The sequence below is a fragment of the Cardiocondyla obscurior genome, linkage group LG14 (genome assembly GCF_019399895.1).
Source record: "Cardiocondyla obscurior isolate alpha-2009 linkage group LG14, Cobs3.1, whole genome shotgun sequence".
NCBI classification, from domain to species: Eukaryota; Metazoa; Arthropoda; class Insecta; order Hymenoptera; family Formicidae; genus Cardiocondyla; species Cardiocondyla obscurior.
Genome location: NC_091877.1, coordinates 3,532,424 through 3,550,755, shown reverse-complemented (window position 1 = coordinate 3,550,755; position 18,332 = coordinate 3,532,424). Strand labels below are relative to the sequence as shown.

The window sequence follows — 18,332 nt, the reverse complement described above, 5'->3', positions numbered from 1 at the left end:
GTTTCGCGCCATTTTTCCGTCGCGATCAGTCGTGGTTCTTTCCGCACATTTTCGCGTTGGATGTGCATGCGTTTGAAATTAATTAATTATTATTCTAACATCGATGCATGAAGAGTAGTAATTGAGTGTATTTATCCAGCGGTAAGTCTGCAGTAATAAGTAGCAAATCTCGAAATTGTATATACAGTATATTCTTATATATTCGCGTTGATAACGTCAGAGAAATCTTATGCTGTATGAAACCTAAAAATACAAGCCAAAGGTAGTTAATTTAGTTTCAGAAAGAATTATTAACGTTGAAATGGGTGAAGTTTCGAATCTGCTCGACTTATTGCCAATCTATTATTCAAGATTGTTCCCCTTCTCAGACTATCATCGGTGGCTAAGTTATGGAAATGGTAAGATTTATTTTTCCTTAACACATACTTAATATATAATTCATTACATGTGTGTCTAACTTTTTAGCTGGCACATTTAGCAGGAGAGAGTTCTCATTCACTCTCTCTGATGATATTTACATACGTTATCAGTCTTTTATTGACCAGAAGGGACTGTCTGATGAGGTTAAAAGATTACTGCCACATAAAATAGACATAGGAGCAGTTTATAATGCTCAGTAAAGTATATCGTTTTATTATTATACAAGATGTTCAAAATTTTTGTTGATTATGAATGCTTTTGTAAATAAATCCATTTCTAATTTATTTGCATGATTTTTAAAGTTGTAATTATAATTAAATAGTAGAAATAATTTTTTAAAAGAAAGTTTAAGCATTATTTTTTTAATTTCATAAAAAAAAAAAAAATATATATATATATATATTTTAACTAAGTCAAAATAAAAAAAAATAGCTTTTAGGAAAAATAAATATGATTAAAGTTATTAAAAACATTTATAATTTCTTTAGACCAAAAGATCAAAGAAGAGGACCTAATTTTCATCCAGTAGAGAGAGAATTAGTGTTTGACATAGACATGACTGACTATGATGAAGTAAGAACATGTTGCAAAGGGGCAGATATTTGTAACAAGTGTTGGAAATTTATGTCCCTTGCTTGTAAGATATTAGATTGTGCACTGAAATGTAAGATATATTGTTATTTGTTATTTTTCTTAAAAAGATACATTGTCATAATTCAGGAATTTGTTTTTATAGTGGATTTTGGATATAAGCATATTTTATGGGTATTCTCTGGTAGAAGAGGCATTCATTGTTGGGTGTGCGACACTACAGCGCGTTTTTTATCGGGACAAGTACGGGCAGCAGTCGCCGAATATTTACAAATCATAGGTGGAGGTGAATTTATGAAAAAGAAAGTACATCTAGCTGGCGATAAAATTCATCATTCTATCAAGTGGGTTTATATATTATTCGTAATAATTCAAATACAAATTAGCAATACATAATATACATATATTGCAGGCGTGCTCTTGACATAATTGATCCCGTTTTTGTTGAAATGTGCGTCAAAGAACAAAATATGTTAGGCACAGAGGAAGGAATCGAAAAGTTCCTTCCAATACTGCCTAATGATGAAGATAGACAAGAAGTAAAGGCGTTATTCGGTAAAGAAAATACCAGTGAGGCAAGATGGACTGCATTTGTACAGTACATTGAATCCAAACGGACGGGAGTACGCGATTATATTATTATCACATTTTTTTATTTTAGAGTATGGCATTTATTTAACTTACTTATTTTCAGGGCGATCGAAAATGGTATTTGTATCGTCACTTGATCGAGGAAATCAAATTGCAGTATTCGTATCCAAGATTAGACATAAATGTCAGCAAAGGTTTGAATCATTTATTGAAGTCGCCCTTTTGCGTTCACCCAAAAACCGGCAAAATTTGTATACCGTTTAACGCAAGTGTAGTGGATAAGTTTGATCCCGATAAAGTACCTACGATAATGACATTGATAGAAGAGATTAATGCGTACGACGTAAAAGACAAGGCTGAAGAAGAAACATACGATTTAAATAAAAAACGAATTAAAGATTACAAGAAAACGAGCTTGAACAAGTCACTGCATATTTTCCAAGAATTCTTACGACACTTGGAGGCCGAACGGCGGGAAGAGAGATTAAAAGGCAAAAGTAAGCGCGTTGTAATTAAGAAAATTATCAGTTTTTACAATTTTGTATAATTAACGATGGTATCTTCTAACATGTTTGCTTTTAGTTTCAACTGACAGTATGGAATTTTAAAAGACTTTACGACGATAAAAAAAATTGCTATTCTATTTAAAAGATAATCAAAGTAAGTAATATTATTTATAACGCTTTAAATGTATTTTTATAGAAATACTGAAAGATATATATATATTTTTTATCTTTAAACTCGGGACTTTTGCTTACGTATCATGCAGTCTGTCACGTTAAGTGAGATCAAGTAGAACTTTTACAGTCTATAGCAAAAAGAAAGTACGCTGTTTGAAATCTGGATTGATAGCAATCGAGCAAAAATCGTGACTTTCAAATTTTTCCCGCGAAACTGAAACGTTCATTTTTAAAAGTCACTCTGATGCGCGTTAACGAGATTTCTCCTTGATCGTGAGGCATCTACTCCACTTCTCGGATCAACGAGATGAAATTCCGGGCCCTCAGACAAAAGCGATTCGCTCTTTCACGTGAATCACCGTGAAATTCTTTTGCCGGTGGCGTCTCGTTCCCGTTAAATCGGATGCACGCCTTATGCTAATTAGTTAATATAAGTCAAGTTAATTGCTTCAACTCGCTTGTTCTCACGAAGGCGTCTTTAGCCACGTCAGTTTTTAATTGTCCCGAGATTATGAGCCATATGCTTTTATGGTATAGCTTAATCTGAAATGTTAAGTTGAAGTAGGGCGGTAGTAAATTTTTTTGTTCCCAATTATTATCTCGAAATAATATTGCGTAATATTTCTATATTACACTTGAAACAAATAAAAATTGTAAAACAGATGTGCATAAAAATCCAAACGAATTACTAATATTCTCAAAACCGAATCTCGCTTCCATTATTAATATGTTTAATCTTTCGACCCATGCTGATTAAGCTTTTTCTTTTGTTTTTTTTATAGGTGAACATTATACATATTGGAATCTCTTCTTCCTTTCTTTTTTTATAAGTATCTCATGTACATCAGGCCAGCCCGTTAACAGGAACATCACATATATGTATATGTGTATACACACGCACATTTTTTGTTGGCCCAATTACTGGCCTGTGGAAAACGTGCAAGCATGCCGTATCTGTGAATCACTGTGATGTCGATATGTCTTCTTTTTTTTTCGTCTGGCTATGAAGTTTTGTCCTATTTCACGGTTGAAACGTGGTTGAGAGAAGAAACGCATGTGGCACGGGCTCGCTCGTTACTCGTTAAGCGCTGTTTAAAAAATAGGTAGCTATTAATATCTCTTCTTATTAATCCTTATTCGTAAATTTAAAATATTTTTAGCCGATCAGATTACCTAAAAACATTTTTTTTTTTTCCATAATTACGTATGAAATATGTTTGTTTCCTCTCTCATAGTTTATATTCACATATCATAAAAATTTATCTAAAATAATAAGTATATATAGAAAACTGTCATATTTCGTTAAAAAATTTTTTTAATTTTTTTAGGTAAGAAAAAAAAAATATATACATATATATATATAAGACGTATACAACGCGCTCATGCGTGCGCGTGTGTAGGAAAAAAAAACGCGTGCACGCTGGCCGATTTGAGATATCCTGCAACGCCAGACTGCGCTTCCACAATGCGGAACGTCGAGTTGTCTCTCCGAGTAGTTTATATCTTTAAGGATTATAATTCACAGACACCTTCCGATAATTAAAAAGCGTCCCTGCTACTATAAATTTAATTACAACTCGAGCGGAAGTGATGTGACCGTAATACGATTACAATACGGTCCCCGTGAACGAGAGAGAATGCACTGGAAAATAAATATAAATCATATTGCGTGCACACATATTCACATAGCTTTATGAAAACGGAAAAGGACATTACGGATGCGCGTTACCGCCTGTAAATGCAATTGCAGACGCACGTAATTCCTCAGATCGCGTAATTGCGGGCATCACGCAGTGATAATAAGGAGAGCACATGTCGTTACGCGTTCTTATCTCAGAAAACATAGTTATTTCTTTACCCAGGAAGTTGCCCGTCACCATTCGTTCGTCGTTCGGAAAATGTGTTAATTAGCTCGATTGTCGTCGAACTTCCGTAATTGATCGGATCGATTCGTTCGGCGCGAACACGGTGCCGTAAGCGCGGTTCTGAAAATGCACATCTGTAATTTTGTAACGTCGCGTTCCCTCGCTGTAAACGGCCGGTCTCTCGCACTTAAAATCAATCGCATGTGAAATCTACTCCATTTCCGCGCTTGAAAATCAACGCGAAACTTTAATCTAATTAATAATTGTCCGAAATGGAACAAGTAGAAATAATTCTTTTGGAAACTAAATGACATCATATCCATATATGTATACATATGTCTACGTACACTTTCTCCTGTTGATTTTTGGGCTCGCATACTTACTAATTTTAGTGAACTTTTGCATACGATTTCTCTCTCGACGACCGTTTATAAATGAATTTTCTTCCGGCCTTGTGAGATATCTTCGTGAGAGATCAAATCCAAATTGTACGCAAAACTTTCAAAGTGTCTTCGCTCTCGTTCGATGCAGTCTGTTGCGTCTGTTTCTTTTTAATTACCAAGTCTAAATTAAACATCGAAAATTCATACATGAATTTGTAATGGACTTTTTATAATTTCTCTTTCAAGACATTAATATTTTATGAATTTTCTTCCGACCAGCTAGTTACGTCTCTAAGAAATTAGACTAGAATCACGTTAAGAAAGTCCTCAACCTGTCGATATAGTTTTATATATACAATATATTTTTTTTTCTTTTTTAAAACCAACAAGAACAATTTCAAAAATTTGTCAGGGTTTTAATTTCGTATGATAATTAACACATGTATAATACATATAATCGCCGAGCGGGTAGTACGGTGTCATCATAAAAGTCAGAGACCCGTTCTCTTGGTGTGCCAAAACTTTCGAGTGGCGGCACAACGAAAAGAAGAACGGGAACGATCGAGAAGGAGGCACGCGTTTAGGGAAGCGAAGTACCGCGCGTCTTCAACGCTTCGATAATTCGACATTATCCGGTTGTTTGGAAAGCGGATGGGTTTTCGACCGTCCTTTTGACGCAGAGTCCTTATTACAATCTCGCGATCGGCAGCTCTCCGGTTTATTTGCCGCTAGATTAAGCTGGCCGATGCGCGCGCGCGGCGACGTGCCGAATAAAATAATACGAGTATCGGTCACGCCGGTGGATTTCACGCGAGAAACCGAGCCTCTCTTTCCCTCCTGACTTTTCCCGCAAACACAGCGGACTACATTTTTCCAGATCTAGGATGAGGTATGCGATCTGCTGCCGGAGATCGCGCCGAGAGCCATTGCGAAATCGCGTGTCGGAGAAACGTGTAATTCGACTTGAATTAAACGATACATTCTTTTACGTTTGATTGCTGCTTTAATTAACGAGCATCTCCGCGCGCGCGCGCGGGCAATTATAAATTCGGGATTAATCATAGCGCCGCGACGGTAAACTGAGCGCGTGGATAGAAAATGATCGCTTACCGCGTCGAAAGGGATGAGAGCTTTAATAAAGACAGATTTAAAAGTGTCGGGTACTTAAATAGCGGCTCGTTATTAATAGTTAACGGGAAGCTCTTTCCGTATTTTTCAGTTTTACGTCTCACTTTCGCGAACGAGGCCTTTTTTTTATACGTTTAATTCTCTCCCTTTTATTAAGAATGAATGAATAAATATAGCTTCGCGCGCGATCAAGCGCGCTCTCATCTCGGAGATAACGTTGGATTTTCAGCGATTTTTACGCGCGGCGAACTATAATATAACTGATAGCGCCGGATTGCAAAATAATGAAAGCCGCAACGGCTATTTAATTACTTAAATATTTCCCAGGAAATCCCGTTCCTCTCCCCGCTGTGCCTTGCCGCGCTCGTTGTCGCGGGGATTAGAGATTCCTCGCGTAAGTGCGGCAAGTCGATTTTATTCCTCGAGAAATCGACGATCGGGAGCGCGATAATTTCTGGTTGGAGACTAATATTTATTTTACATGCTTTAGAAAATTATACCGCGTCCGACGAACGGCGCGATTTTCTCGACGAGACGTGGAACGCCTGCACGTGCCAGGAAATGGCACTTTAGGGAAACGGATGCGGGTCTCGAAACACGATTCTTAGGTTCGCGTTACCGAGCTAACAATATAATTACAAATTAATAGATACACACACGCACGCGCGCGCGTCAAATTGACCGAAAGGAGGACGAATCGCCAGGAGAATTCTCTGGGGGAGGGCGGAGGGGGGTAATGAATTCATTAGCGAAGACGGCGGATCGTCCGCGTCTTCGGTCCCGATCAAGAGCAAAAGTGTCGTGAGGAGTCTTTACTTCTTTATGCGTCAGCAAGAGTGAAGCGCCGAACAGAGGTGCGAAAGGAAAGTGTGCCGTTCGACGGTAGCGTGCGTGTCCCCTCGTCCTAGGTCTAGGAGGGAGACGCTTCCACGGTTCCTCGGACGCTACGAGGAGCAGCGTGCCCAGGTACAACGTTTGCCATACAGTGGGGGCAGCGACATAAGTACAGACCGGCCTTAAGAAAAGCTTCCATTCTGATATCAGATTCCCGGAGTCCGGTGATTACTTTGTGCGACACCCCACGTGCCAGCCGACCCTGCCGCGCCAGCCGACGAGCGCTCGGATGTGTTTACCGGAAAAGGGCTGCTCTGGGTCCGCGAACGGAAGTAGCAAGGTTTCACGACTGGTCCCCGTGCTGCTGATCGCCGAATCTGCGATTTCCGCCTGCGAAGCTTCGCGGTGAGTAACGCCAGCGAGTTCCTCTTTGTAATCTCTTGAACGCGAATTTCGAGCGGATTGTGCTCTGAAACGCGCGATCATGATGCTTAATTGCGGGTAATTGCACGGAATATTCCGGGGAATTGGAATCACCTTGATCGAAATGCGCAATGTGAACGTAACGTGGCGTAAAAAAATAGTATGAATGAATTAGGATCGGTCGGAGTACTATAACGAGAAAAGAAAATTAATTTAAACTTGCGTTAGCAGATGATTGATTCAAGTGTCACTAGACTGGCAGGGGACGATCATCTAAACTTTACGCATCAAGTCACGAATATTCTCGCGAGCTACGACTTTTTTTATTTTATTATTATTAAAGAGATACTCATTGAAGCTTTTTGTTACGTGTTACGTTATGCTTTTCGCACTTTTAATTTTGTATTTGGAGAAAAAGAAAAAAACGGTGTCTGGGCATGATACCACCCACGATTGTTCGTTACAGATGTTAGTACGCTCACGTGCGACCTATTCACAGATGATCGCCGAACGTTATGTCGATCACGATCGCTATCGCCGTTCCATCGATTGGTATTCTTCTCGCAATGCCCACCGTCCGCGCATCGAGAAAAGCGCGAGGAATTTTTTTTATTTTTTTTTTTTTTTCAAGTAGTGCAACCGAGCGATTGGCATCAAATCTTCGCGACGTGCACCTACGAATGACAATGAGAAAAGAATCTCTTCTCTCATTGTTTAGGGTTTGATCATCGTTGCTATTTGATCGACGTCGCGAGGCATTATTTTCTAAATTTAACCCGTCCAATTATTAATCTGACCGTGGTGGAACTCGCGACGCTATTCTTGCCACCGGACTCTTATTTTATATTGCAAGTCGGCCATAAGCGATTTCATTTCATTTCATCTTTTCGTTAAACGCTACAAGGTTTAGTGTAACGTGACCAATCTGGCCGATCGATCAGACGATTAATCCGCTCGACGAAATAATCTTGGACTTAATTTCAGCCGGCCATATTCTCGCGAGATTATTATATCCAGTCCCGTCCGTACGCATTTACCCAAAATTACATTGCCAAGTCGTTCCTCCCGCTTCCCTCCTTGCAAATCGGCGGTATTCCTCAACCGCGAGAACGATGCGGAGGTTCTTTTATTCAGCGAACTCGACCGCTCGATTTTTCCATTCGCCATGCAACGTTAACCGGTTTGCGGTCCTGGCTAGAGTTCTCTAAAATTTCACCTCTTTTTAAATGTAAATATAACTGTGCTCGTAATAAATGGCCAATTTCTTACGGTAAGCCGCAAGAAGTCAACGGTGAGGTCGCGCGAAGGAAGGAAGGAAGCGCTTCGCCGTGCACAGCATCTGGAAAACGAGATGTAAATTATTTCGCGATTTATGTATCTACTCTCGAAATTTGACCTGGCTATCACCGAGAACCGCGCGCCGATCTTTCTATTTTTTTTTCTTTTTCACGCGGAAATAATTTACAGCCAGCGCAATTCTCGTCAAGAGAAGGAAAGGAAACGTTGCTTTAGGTCTATAGGTAATTATTTGTTGTAAAATTGTGTACTTATTATCTCATGCCTCAAACAATTGTTGGATGCATGCGTAATCGTTTCTATCTCTTCGATATTTCGTTTCGTACACCGGGGCCTCTTCCAGAATCGCGATTTCCTCCCGTGAATATTGAGAGGATTGGAAACGAGGTGAAAGTTTTTAGACGGCGGGAACATGAGAATAAATTGTATTGATTTTTAAATTGGATGCTACTCCGTGCGGTATTAGCGAAACTGGAATCTAGGATAGCGAGACGCGATCATTGAACTTAATGAGATCTCTGAGAAAGGGAGCGGTTTATGGCACGTTGCAATAAAAGATGGTTAATTATTTTACATGCGATGCTAATTATCGAAAGGTTCGACAAGGCCGTGCTTGTATCGGCGAATATCTTTTAACAATCTAACGTTTTTTTTTTATCCATTACGGCACCAAAAATTTTTGGCGCAAGTAGAATGATTACTTAACAAAGTCACTCAGCTAATTATCAATCTCGAATAGTTGTATTTAAAAAAATGATACTCTTGTAACAAGCGTTGGTCGTCGCTTTATCTAGGTTAATCGATTCGTGCACAAGATCGCATTTATATATATTTATAATAATACCGTTGCTTTGTGTCATTAATGTTTTGCGCATCTTTAAGAAAAAATAATAATAAATGTAGTTTATCTCCGCAAAAAGCGTGCGATGGATATTTACGAGCAGATCGGGATTCTCGCGGGGATAATCCATTATAAATTGGCGATTTCGTCGGTAGTCAATAGATTCTTCGATTTTTAATATCAAGTTATAAAATAGTTTGATTTCTAAATAATTTTTTTTAATAAAAAAAAAAAACGATAAGAAATTTTTTTTTTATTTTTTGAGAAAGTATGAATGAACGTACTTTCATAGGTCGCGTGAAAGAATTTGGAAGATGCTATTTCGACTTGCAATTAAATGGTCTAACTCGCGTAAGATATAACTTAATTTTCAAACCGTAAAAACTTGAACAAGAATCAAGAGATGAACGTAGATACAGGAAGGTGTGCCGGGATGATTATTACTTCATGTCGGAATTACAGTTCCGCGCTAAATCGAATAATTCGCTCGTTGGACGGCACTATTTTTTTTTTCTTTTTTTTTCTTATTAATAATATGCTTGATAGCGATTCGTTTTGATTGTATCAATGACCACAGTTGTACAATATTGAGAGTACCGATAAAATTTCCGTATAATATTTCAGAAAATTAGATTTCTTCTCAACATCGTTAATAACGTAACTCAGTTACACTTTATTCGATGAAATAAAATAAGAGTTGTAAAAAAGTTTAATCGGTAAACGCCGGATGAAGAGTTATCGCTCCCGGTTATTGTAAATACTAGTAGAGGACCTTTTTTTTTCTTTATATAAAATCTCGTAAATGGTCAATGCAGTTTAATAATATTGTAATTATTAGTTGAAATAGAACGTGCACGTGAAATTGCTTTGTGTCGGAGAGGAATCGGGCATTTTCAGGCACGCAGAATCTGAAATCGATGTTCATAACGGACGATCAGCGCTTACGGAACCGTTATTACGCGTCTCAAGTGTTTAAACAATTTGTGCAACTAAAATTGTTCCACGATAGAGCAGGTATAAATAATATATATCGTTTCGAAAACCCGAGTCCCAGCGTCGCGCTACATTCGCAGCCTCGTTACATCGCGAAATTATTCGCGGACCGCGCCGGTAAACTCCGAAATTAACAATCGAATGTGCCGTTGCCGGACAATCGGTACGTATGCTTCTTAAAAATTCCGATCGTGATTCCTGCGACTTTGCGCGAGTAAAAATCGCGAACGGTGTGTACGGCGAACGGCACGGATTCGCTCGGCCACTCGATTGTGATCTTAAGATTGAAAAGAAGCACCTTGCCAGCGACCGCGGAGTCCTTCGCCATCCGGGACAATCATGAGAAAGCCTTGTAAAGTTGCTTATTAGGAAATATCGCCCATTTAGAATCGCCGCGTCTCGATCGAACCGCGATTCCAAATTGGTATTATTCCGGGATTTTTCCTCTACCTTTGAATTTACTCGCGAAAGAACAAATATTTCCGAGTGGAAAATTTTTGTCTAATGATAATTAGACACGCGAGACCGGAATTCTTTGCCAGAGTGGAAAAAAAAAAAAAAAAAGGGGGAGCTTTATAATTTAATATATCTTATATTAATAAATATAAAACAGTAAAATTTGATAATGGCAGAAGATTAAGTATTAATATATATTTTAGCATTTAAAAAATGGAGCTTCGTAATAATTATTAACCCGAAAAGGTTCGTTTAAGTGGTATCCTTTCGCGAAACCGATTCCCCCGCAAAAGATCATCGGCGAGACCCGGCGGCACTTTTTGCGAGGGATATCGAGAATTTATTGCAAAATAAAAACTCTTTCAATAGCCTATGAATGAATCACTGTACAAGCTTCCGCGCTACATCCTTGCGAGATTCCACGATGTATCGCTGTATCGCGCTAAAATCAGTAGCGTAAAATTGGATGATTAAAGAAGCAGCGAATAAGAACGAGTGCCTTCGTGATAGCTATCTTTTCTTCCTGCGTGTTTTACGTCGAAGCGCGACACGCGTCAATGGTGATTTATCTGAATTTATCCAATTATAAATTGAATCGCCGCCGTTGATTTCTTTATTTTTATATGAATTTGTTTTGATTTATAATGATATATAATTTCTATCTATTTATTAACATCGATATACTTGGACACGATTATAATTTTCTCTCTCGCGGCCTTAATAGAAAAAAAAAAAAAAAAAACAAATCACGGATTATAAAACTGATGCTAAATATTCTATAAAATAACGTTTTATTTTTACGTGTTTTTTTTTTTTAATTTATTTTATCGATTATTCCAAAGATTAAAAAAAAATTTATTTTTTAACAAAAACAGATAATTATAATATATGACTTTGTGTCTATTACTCTCCCTTAAAAAGTAGGTGCTTCGAAAACGCGATGATCGATTTGGCTTCTCGCTGCTACATTCAGCGTTTCTTTAGTCACGTATGACGACCGATTAAAGAAAGAATAAATTAAAAAAAAAATAATAATAATAAAGAGTGGACCACGTAGTTTTCACCGGACGTGCCATCATCCTTCGCTCGGGGGGGAAAAAAAAAAGGTGGCCCCGTTTCCGCTTCGCGAGGTACACATAGGTGTGATTAATATGCAATTATTCGGGTCAACAATGGGATTCCCTGGCCGCGTCCGCTGCTTCGATATCTAACTCTCTCCTTCCGTTGAGATTGAAGGCTGTCCGCGTGTCCGGGCAGCGTTATAAAAAGGGGAATCTATTTTATCAAGAAGCGAAGCGTAAGATGTAATGATAGAACGAGGTAGGAACGTTCGTGCGTGGTGCACGTTTACCCGAGTGGAAATTGATTCCCACTGTTACCTAATAATTAGCTAGCCAATTCGTGGTTTATCTCGTGGCTGTTTAGCAAAACTGACTAGCACCAAACCAAAAATGTAACACTCAAAACGTACCAAGTACTAGATAATTATTACTAGCTATCAACGAGCTAGAAGAGTTAGATATCTAAACGTTTTTCGCCGCGTACTAATTTACTGCGCGTCTTGACCTATCTAACGCGCGTTCAACTGCCCAGACTGCTGGTCGCCAGACCCGCCGACCGTCGCGGAAGGGTGAGTACGTGCGTGTGTTAACATCTGGTCGGATTAGCTAGATAAATTTCCACTCGGGTAGTGGCCCCTGTCGCCGACGTTATTAGAAAACTGCGGCATTTCCGACGTTAATTTCGGGTGGCTGCGTTCCGCCAGAGCAAACGACGCGTATATACGCTCCGATAATCACTGGACGTGTCGGAAGGAAATCAGTTTTTCTCATTTTATCCCGCGAAACGCTCGGCGGCGGCCTATTAAAGAAACTAACGCGACAATATTTGTAAATGAAACGTATAATAATTTACGTTGGCAGCTGCAGAGTAAGAAGCTGTGCTACTTTTTTATTTTTTTATGAAGTTGGATTAAAACAAGAAATAGCTCAATGAAAATAACGAGAGGAAAGTTAATTATATTGTGCCTTTTTGTTTCCCTCGTTTAAATTTGTATACGAGCGAAGTGTCTCCGAGTGTCACAGCGAAATGATACACAGCGAAATGATCGTTTTAACGGCGGTACTTGCGACTCTCTATCCGGTCGTCTTCTTTTTTTTTTTTTTTTCCCTAATCTAAAGACAGCGTTTATCACTTTGAAGTTGTTTAGAGAAAATTTCTTTTTCTTATTCCGACTTTATTAGAAAAATTTTCCACGAAACTATCTCGTCTTTATTGCTCCCGTCTGAAATCGTGCATTTTGTATAAAATCGAACGTTTCCAGCGTTTGTTCTTCGTGCCAAGGCAAAAATAACACATTATTATGTAGAACTCACGTTGACACATACCGGCGCTTTGTTTCAGGGAAATAACGGTCTGCACGCGCCGCGTGCAATGTGTAATACGAGCGATGAAAAATTAATACACATTAACGGTATATAAACGTCACGTGTGTCACGTCGGATTTAGCTCCCCAGGCTTATCTTAACTAAAATCTGCATTGTGCGCGAGCACACAGCTGGGAAAATAATCCAAATAGTTGCGGAGAAACGGCGGGTTTCATAAACGGCACCCGGGGGGGCGTAGATTTCGATTATTATTACGCCGGTTTTAATTAATACACCGACGTGAATTAAGACGCGCTCCAGGCGCGTTTTGACCGCAAATAAAATTAAACCTCGATTACGCGCCGATGATGGAAGGAAAAACGGTTATCCAGAAACAATGCCGAGTCGGCAGGCATTCGAACGTGGTTATGACAATCGGTACTTTATTGTACTTGAGGTGAAACGTCGATGGAATTCCTTCGACGGCGATAATCGCCCAATAAACGATTCAGGATACTTTAATTAGTAATAGCGGAATTAACAGTTACAAAATTAATAGACCGTTGAATAAACATTTCTTAACGTCGATTGTACTCGAGAAATATTTATTTTAATTGTAATTTCAGAAATTGTTTCCTTTCTTTCTTTTTTTTTTTTCTTTCTTTCTGGTTTAAAATATAAGCAACATTTTTAGTAATTTAAATTAAAATAAAAAACTTTTAAATTTAATAACTTTTGGCCGAAAAAAAAATTTCTTTAACTATTAAGTTTAATGTATATTTGGATATTAATTATATTAATTTTTTTTTTTTTTTTTTTTTAGAGTAAATGTAAGGGAAATAATGTCTTCCGTTTCCGCCAATTTCACCACCGGCGTTAAGCTCGAGTTGCAATATTATTTGACGGTAAAAGTTGTAAAATCAAAGTTTTATCATCGCGTGAATTGCCTTCGGTTTCATTATCTTCTGTGATATGCAACTTGAGCCTTCTACTGTTGATCAAAGATAGCGCCAGCAACGATGTTCAGACTTGACCACTTTATTCATCCTAGACTTTTGTTACTTCGCAACCTTTTTGGCCCGATTCTCGGCATCGGAAACCCTCGAGATTAATACGAATTTATCATTTAAATTCACTTTATCGGTCACCTACATAAACGTATGATTAACTAAGTTTAGCATATTAAAAAGAAAAAAGATGTCACCTATAACATTGTTTCGCTTAATTAAAAGTAAAAAAATTAATTCAAAGATACAGGAAACACTTTTCAAATTATACTTCCAAATTATCCATATACATATACAAAACTAATTTCTTGAAAGAAGATAGTAATTAATGGGACACGAAAATACTTAAAAAAAAAAAAAAAAAAAAAAAATAAGGAACTGCTTGCAAAGTCAGCCGGGGGAAGGAGCTGTTTTGCGGATTAATTAGAACCGTCCAGTCGCAGGGAAAGAGAGAACGGCTAACCCCGATCGAAAGGGCCGATCTCCACGCGTCACGACCTTCTGCAAGGTCCTCCTGAGAGTGAGCACGGGGAGGACTTCGCGGGCTGGAATGCGTGACTCGACGATTTTATAACCCGCTTTCAATTACGCCTCTTGGTGCTCCTGTTTCGTTCGGGGCCATCGCTGGGCGCGCGGACGCGAAGGAGAAGAGGAGAAATACCGCAACGCGAGCAAAAGGCACGCGGGGAACGAGCGCGCCCGCGAAACGCCGACGACGCGTCGCGTTTGTATCCTCGCTCCTTTCTTGCCCGCCCACCCTTTTTCGCTCGCTCCGCGCGGGGACGTGATTTATTCGACGTCAGATATATACGGCGTACAATCGCGAGCGCGAGCCCGGCCAACGGAGGAGTAAGGAGATCCGATAATGGCCACGGCGCGGCGTAGCCTGGGCAGGAAACGCATCTTTCTTAAGGACATCCACCCCAACGGAGCGGACAATTTGTTTTGGCTCGTTTGCTCGCTCCGCTAAATTCAGAACGATAAGACGTCCGGCGGGACATTTAACTTCGCCGCGAGGCGGCCGGATTTCCCGCGCAGGCAAAAATAAAATAGCTCCTAACGAGTCTTAATTGCGCGATAAGACGTCGCGGTGATAATTCGGCAGGCGTCGATCGGCCGAATTGAGATTGATGATTTTTTAATTATGTATTGATGATTTTCAGCGAGTTATTTAATTATTTTGTCCACGTTTTAATTTTTGTAATAAGAATTGAAACTTCTAGCTCATCAAACTTTTTTTTTTAATATTTTTTTTTTTATTTAATAGGATTTAATTTAATTTTATTTTTATAAAATCTCATTGTCAGTCGTATTTAATTATTTTATATAAATTAGCCCCAAGCGTTTATTCGTTATATTTTCCCAAATAGCTTCAAATTCGTACGTACTCGTTCCATTAAGTATCATTCTAAAAATCTTTCTACCTTTTCAGACTCTCCACACGATGGTGCTTGTCCTGCTGATACCTCTAATCGGATTTGTGGCGGCAGGCCCTTTTCCAAACGCTTTCAACGACCGATTAGTCTCTCGTGTCGAAAAAGCGCTTTCGCTTTCCACGGAAAGTCGCTTGGACGCCCTGGACAACGGTCCGAACGAAATACGCGAGGGCACAAACGAGGCTCCGTCAACCCCAAGGTACGGAGTGGTTCAGCTGGCTACTTTCGAATCGGAGACACGCGAGAACGAGGCGAGGGAGAAGAGGGCCACGCAGGGACGAAAGCACAAAGCTTTATTTCTAGATTATCCCCTGGTATCGCGTTTTCTGCACTACCCGAGGGTGCCCACGTACGAAATCGATTACAGCGATAACAACCCGGAGCTGACGATAGAGAACAGGTCGTCCAAGGGATACCAAGAGAGCGATATCTATTACATTCGGTTGCCACCGGTCCCGTACATGTTCGTGCCCGGCCTCGGCTACGTCTCGCAACCACCTACGTACCCGGGCGCTGCTACCCTGAAGCCCCAGATACCCCTCGGGCCGCAACTGGTCCAGCTGCACCACCAGCTACACGTGAGACCCGCGCGACCTCAGCAGACCGTTAATCCCTTCATCAAATTGCCTATAGACTTTGTAAGCAACGGCAAGCCCACATCCGTCTATCAATGGCAGAAGAAGCCCGGCAAGAAGCCGGCCGACAGTCCAATCACGAACCTGGGCAGCCTGTCAGCCGACTTCGTGAACAACGGTAAGCCGACCTCTATTTATCAGTGGCAGGCGAACCTCAAGCCGGTAAAGAGGCCAGATGATGCGCTCAACAGTCTCGATATGGGACCTTATACCTTCAACGGCAAGCTGACCAGCGTGTACTTGCTCGGGTCAGACGATACCACTTCGGCGCGCCAGCCGATTCGACATTCCAATTACCAAAACTAGACTCACTTCGATGATATCTGGAGATTGGAAAAAAAAAGTACGATATAGAGAAGAGGCTCGATATTTCTCCCGAACAGGCGCGAGCGACAAGAATTCAGCGAGTTGATGAAGGTATTTAATGTCAATTAGTTTCAATCTTAGATGAGTGAATCCGACGGCGGCAAACTTACGATGATAATAATAATACTCATTTAAATGTTCAAGAGTTTTCCAAGTTAATTATTAATTTACTTTACAATTATATTACGTTATCGTCGATAATAATTTATTAAACAGAGGTTTCTTGTTAAGTAAAATATCGTATAACGCGGTTCTTTTTTTTTTTCTTTTAATATTGTATAATAGTTTCTGCGATTAATGTTTCTCGATTATTTTAGCACGCAAAGTTTACAATTTTTAAAAGGTTATTTATTTTTTAATTTTGTATTTTTATTTAATTTAATTTATTATATAACGTGTGTAATATTATATTTAAAACAAACGTGTAATAGATTGTGTTATTTAAAGCCGTTGTTTTAGTTCGCGTGTGCCGATAATATGTGTTTGCTGCTCGATGCAGTATGCAGCTCTCGCGCGTTTGTAAATATGTGAATTAAATGTAAAAAAAAAAAAAATAAAAAATAATATTTAAAAGAAAACCAACGTACGCGTGTCGTCTTTAATTCCGGCCGTGATATTGCAACGAAGTGAAAAATCATATTTTCTACCACCTCATATCTTGGAACGCCAAATATTGACTTGGGACATGCATGGGTTCGGCCAGATTGTCTGAATTATATCCTGCCTGGTTGCAAACGTATGCAATTTATTCACATCGCACGCGTAAGGAGAACTGATATTATTTCAGCGCAATCTGACTTTAAACATCTATCTGGAATAAAAGATTTTATAAATGTACATATGTTTCGCGCATAGAGAGACATATAAATATTTTTATACGACATAAAAATGTATTAATATTATTATATTAATATTTAAATTATTATATTAATATTATAATTCTAATAATTTGAATTATCACGTTATTTTGTTAAATGATTTTAAAACGTGTTAATCGGGAATATTAAAATATTTGACCAGCAATTATGTGATATAGATGTCCACTTAGTTAACGCAAAGGTATAGATAATATTAATATCTCAATTAATTAATTACTTATGCACAATTAATTGTTCGGAAATAAAATTTGAAATACGGAAACGTAAGCGCGCTTGAATCTTGTCGAAATAGTATTTAACACGTAATTAGAAAAGTTGCGAAATTGCGTTGCCTATATTTTATTTTATTTTTTTATTCACGTCATTGATATTTTTATCACGAAAACGTTCGCGAGGTATAATCGCCGAGTGATGTGTTTTGCTCCCGTTGCACGGCAAAACGGTAAAACGATGTCATGCGCGAGTATAATTTTCATTAAAAAAAGAACAAAAAAAAAAAAAAAAGATGTTCTGCTTAATATTTTGAATTTATACGGTCAATTACCAAAAAAGTGTGGTTGTCCCAGAGGCGACCGAGTCTCCGTCACCGGTCGCGGCCGTTGCTTGCAGATATTAAAGTAAATGCGCTGTAACGGGTTACGAGGGTTCTCATCCAGATACAGAGTGGTCGAGCAAGGTCATAAACAGAGGTCTACAGGTTCATTAGTTTCTATGTTTCCTCGCGTCATCGCGCTGATTGAAAAGTTATTCCCGGCCGGTTCGATACGACACGGAAATTCTCACGACGAATTTCGAATAAAAATCCACGTACGAATACCAGCGGCGAGCTATGCTCGAGTCGTAAAATCATGTTCTTAATTTTTACCTCGTTTGATATTCTTATAAAAATAGCGGTGAATAATATTCTTATTATTCACCGCTATTTTTCCCTACAACTTGTCATTTATTTATTTATTTTTTTATTCATTAATTTTTTTTTTTTTTTTTGTAATAATACTAATAATACTTGAGCACGGAAGGAAGGGATTTGGTGCTAATCTACAAGGATATTAAAGCAGGAGGTACACTAAGAATCAGATATAGCGTTTGTCGGGACGACAGCAGCTTAGTGGCATTTGCCGTCTCCACGGCAAATGCCATATC

At 39.0% G+C, this 18,332-nt stretch overlaps 2 protein-coding genes across 3 annotated transcripts; both read left to right on the top strand.

Moving 5' to 3' along the window:
- Positions 1-20: 20 nt before the first annotated feature.
- Dnapol-alpha50 (DNA primase small subunit) lies at positions 21-3,956 on the top strand. 2 transcript variants are annotated; one of them, XM_070666089.1, is made up of 9 exons: positions 21-141; positions 276-398; positions 466-616; positions 909-1,084; positions 1,157-1,355; positions 1,424-1,634; positions 1,706-2,099; positions 2,185-2,262; positions 3,611-3,956. In XM_070666089.1, exons 2-8 carry the CDS (start codon positions 302-304, stop codon positions 2,208-2,210), a joined length of 1,254 nt encoding a protein of 417 aa, XP_070522190.1. In that variant the 5' UTR covers positions 21-141; positions 276-301; the 3' UTR covers positions 2,211-2,262; positions 3,611-3,956. The 2 variants fall into 2 exon arrangements, with proteins under 2 accessions (XP_070522190.1, XP_070522189.1); XM_070666088.1 differs by lacking the exon at positions 3,611-3,956 and adding an exon at positions 3,065-3,388.
- On the top strand, positions 3,259-16,881 carry LOC139108084 (uncharacterized). Its single transcript, XM_070666097.1, has 3 exons — positions 3,259-3,385; positions 6,703-6,897; positions 15,307-16,881. The coding sequence occupies exon 3, from the start codon at positions 15,319-15,321 to the stop codon at positions 16,249-16,251; it is 933 nt and encodes a 310-aa protein (XP_070522198.1). The 5' UTR covers positions 3,259-3,385; positions 6,703-6,897; positions 15,307-15,318; the 3' UTR covers positions 16,252-16,881.
- Positions 16,882-18,332: the final 1,451 nt, after the last annotated feature.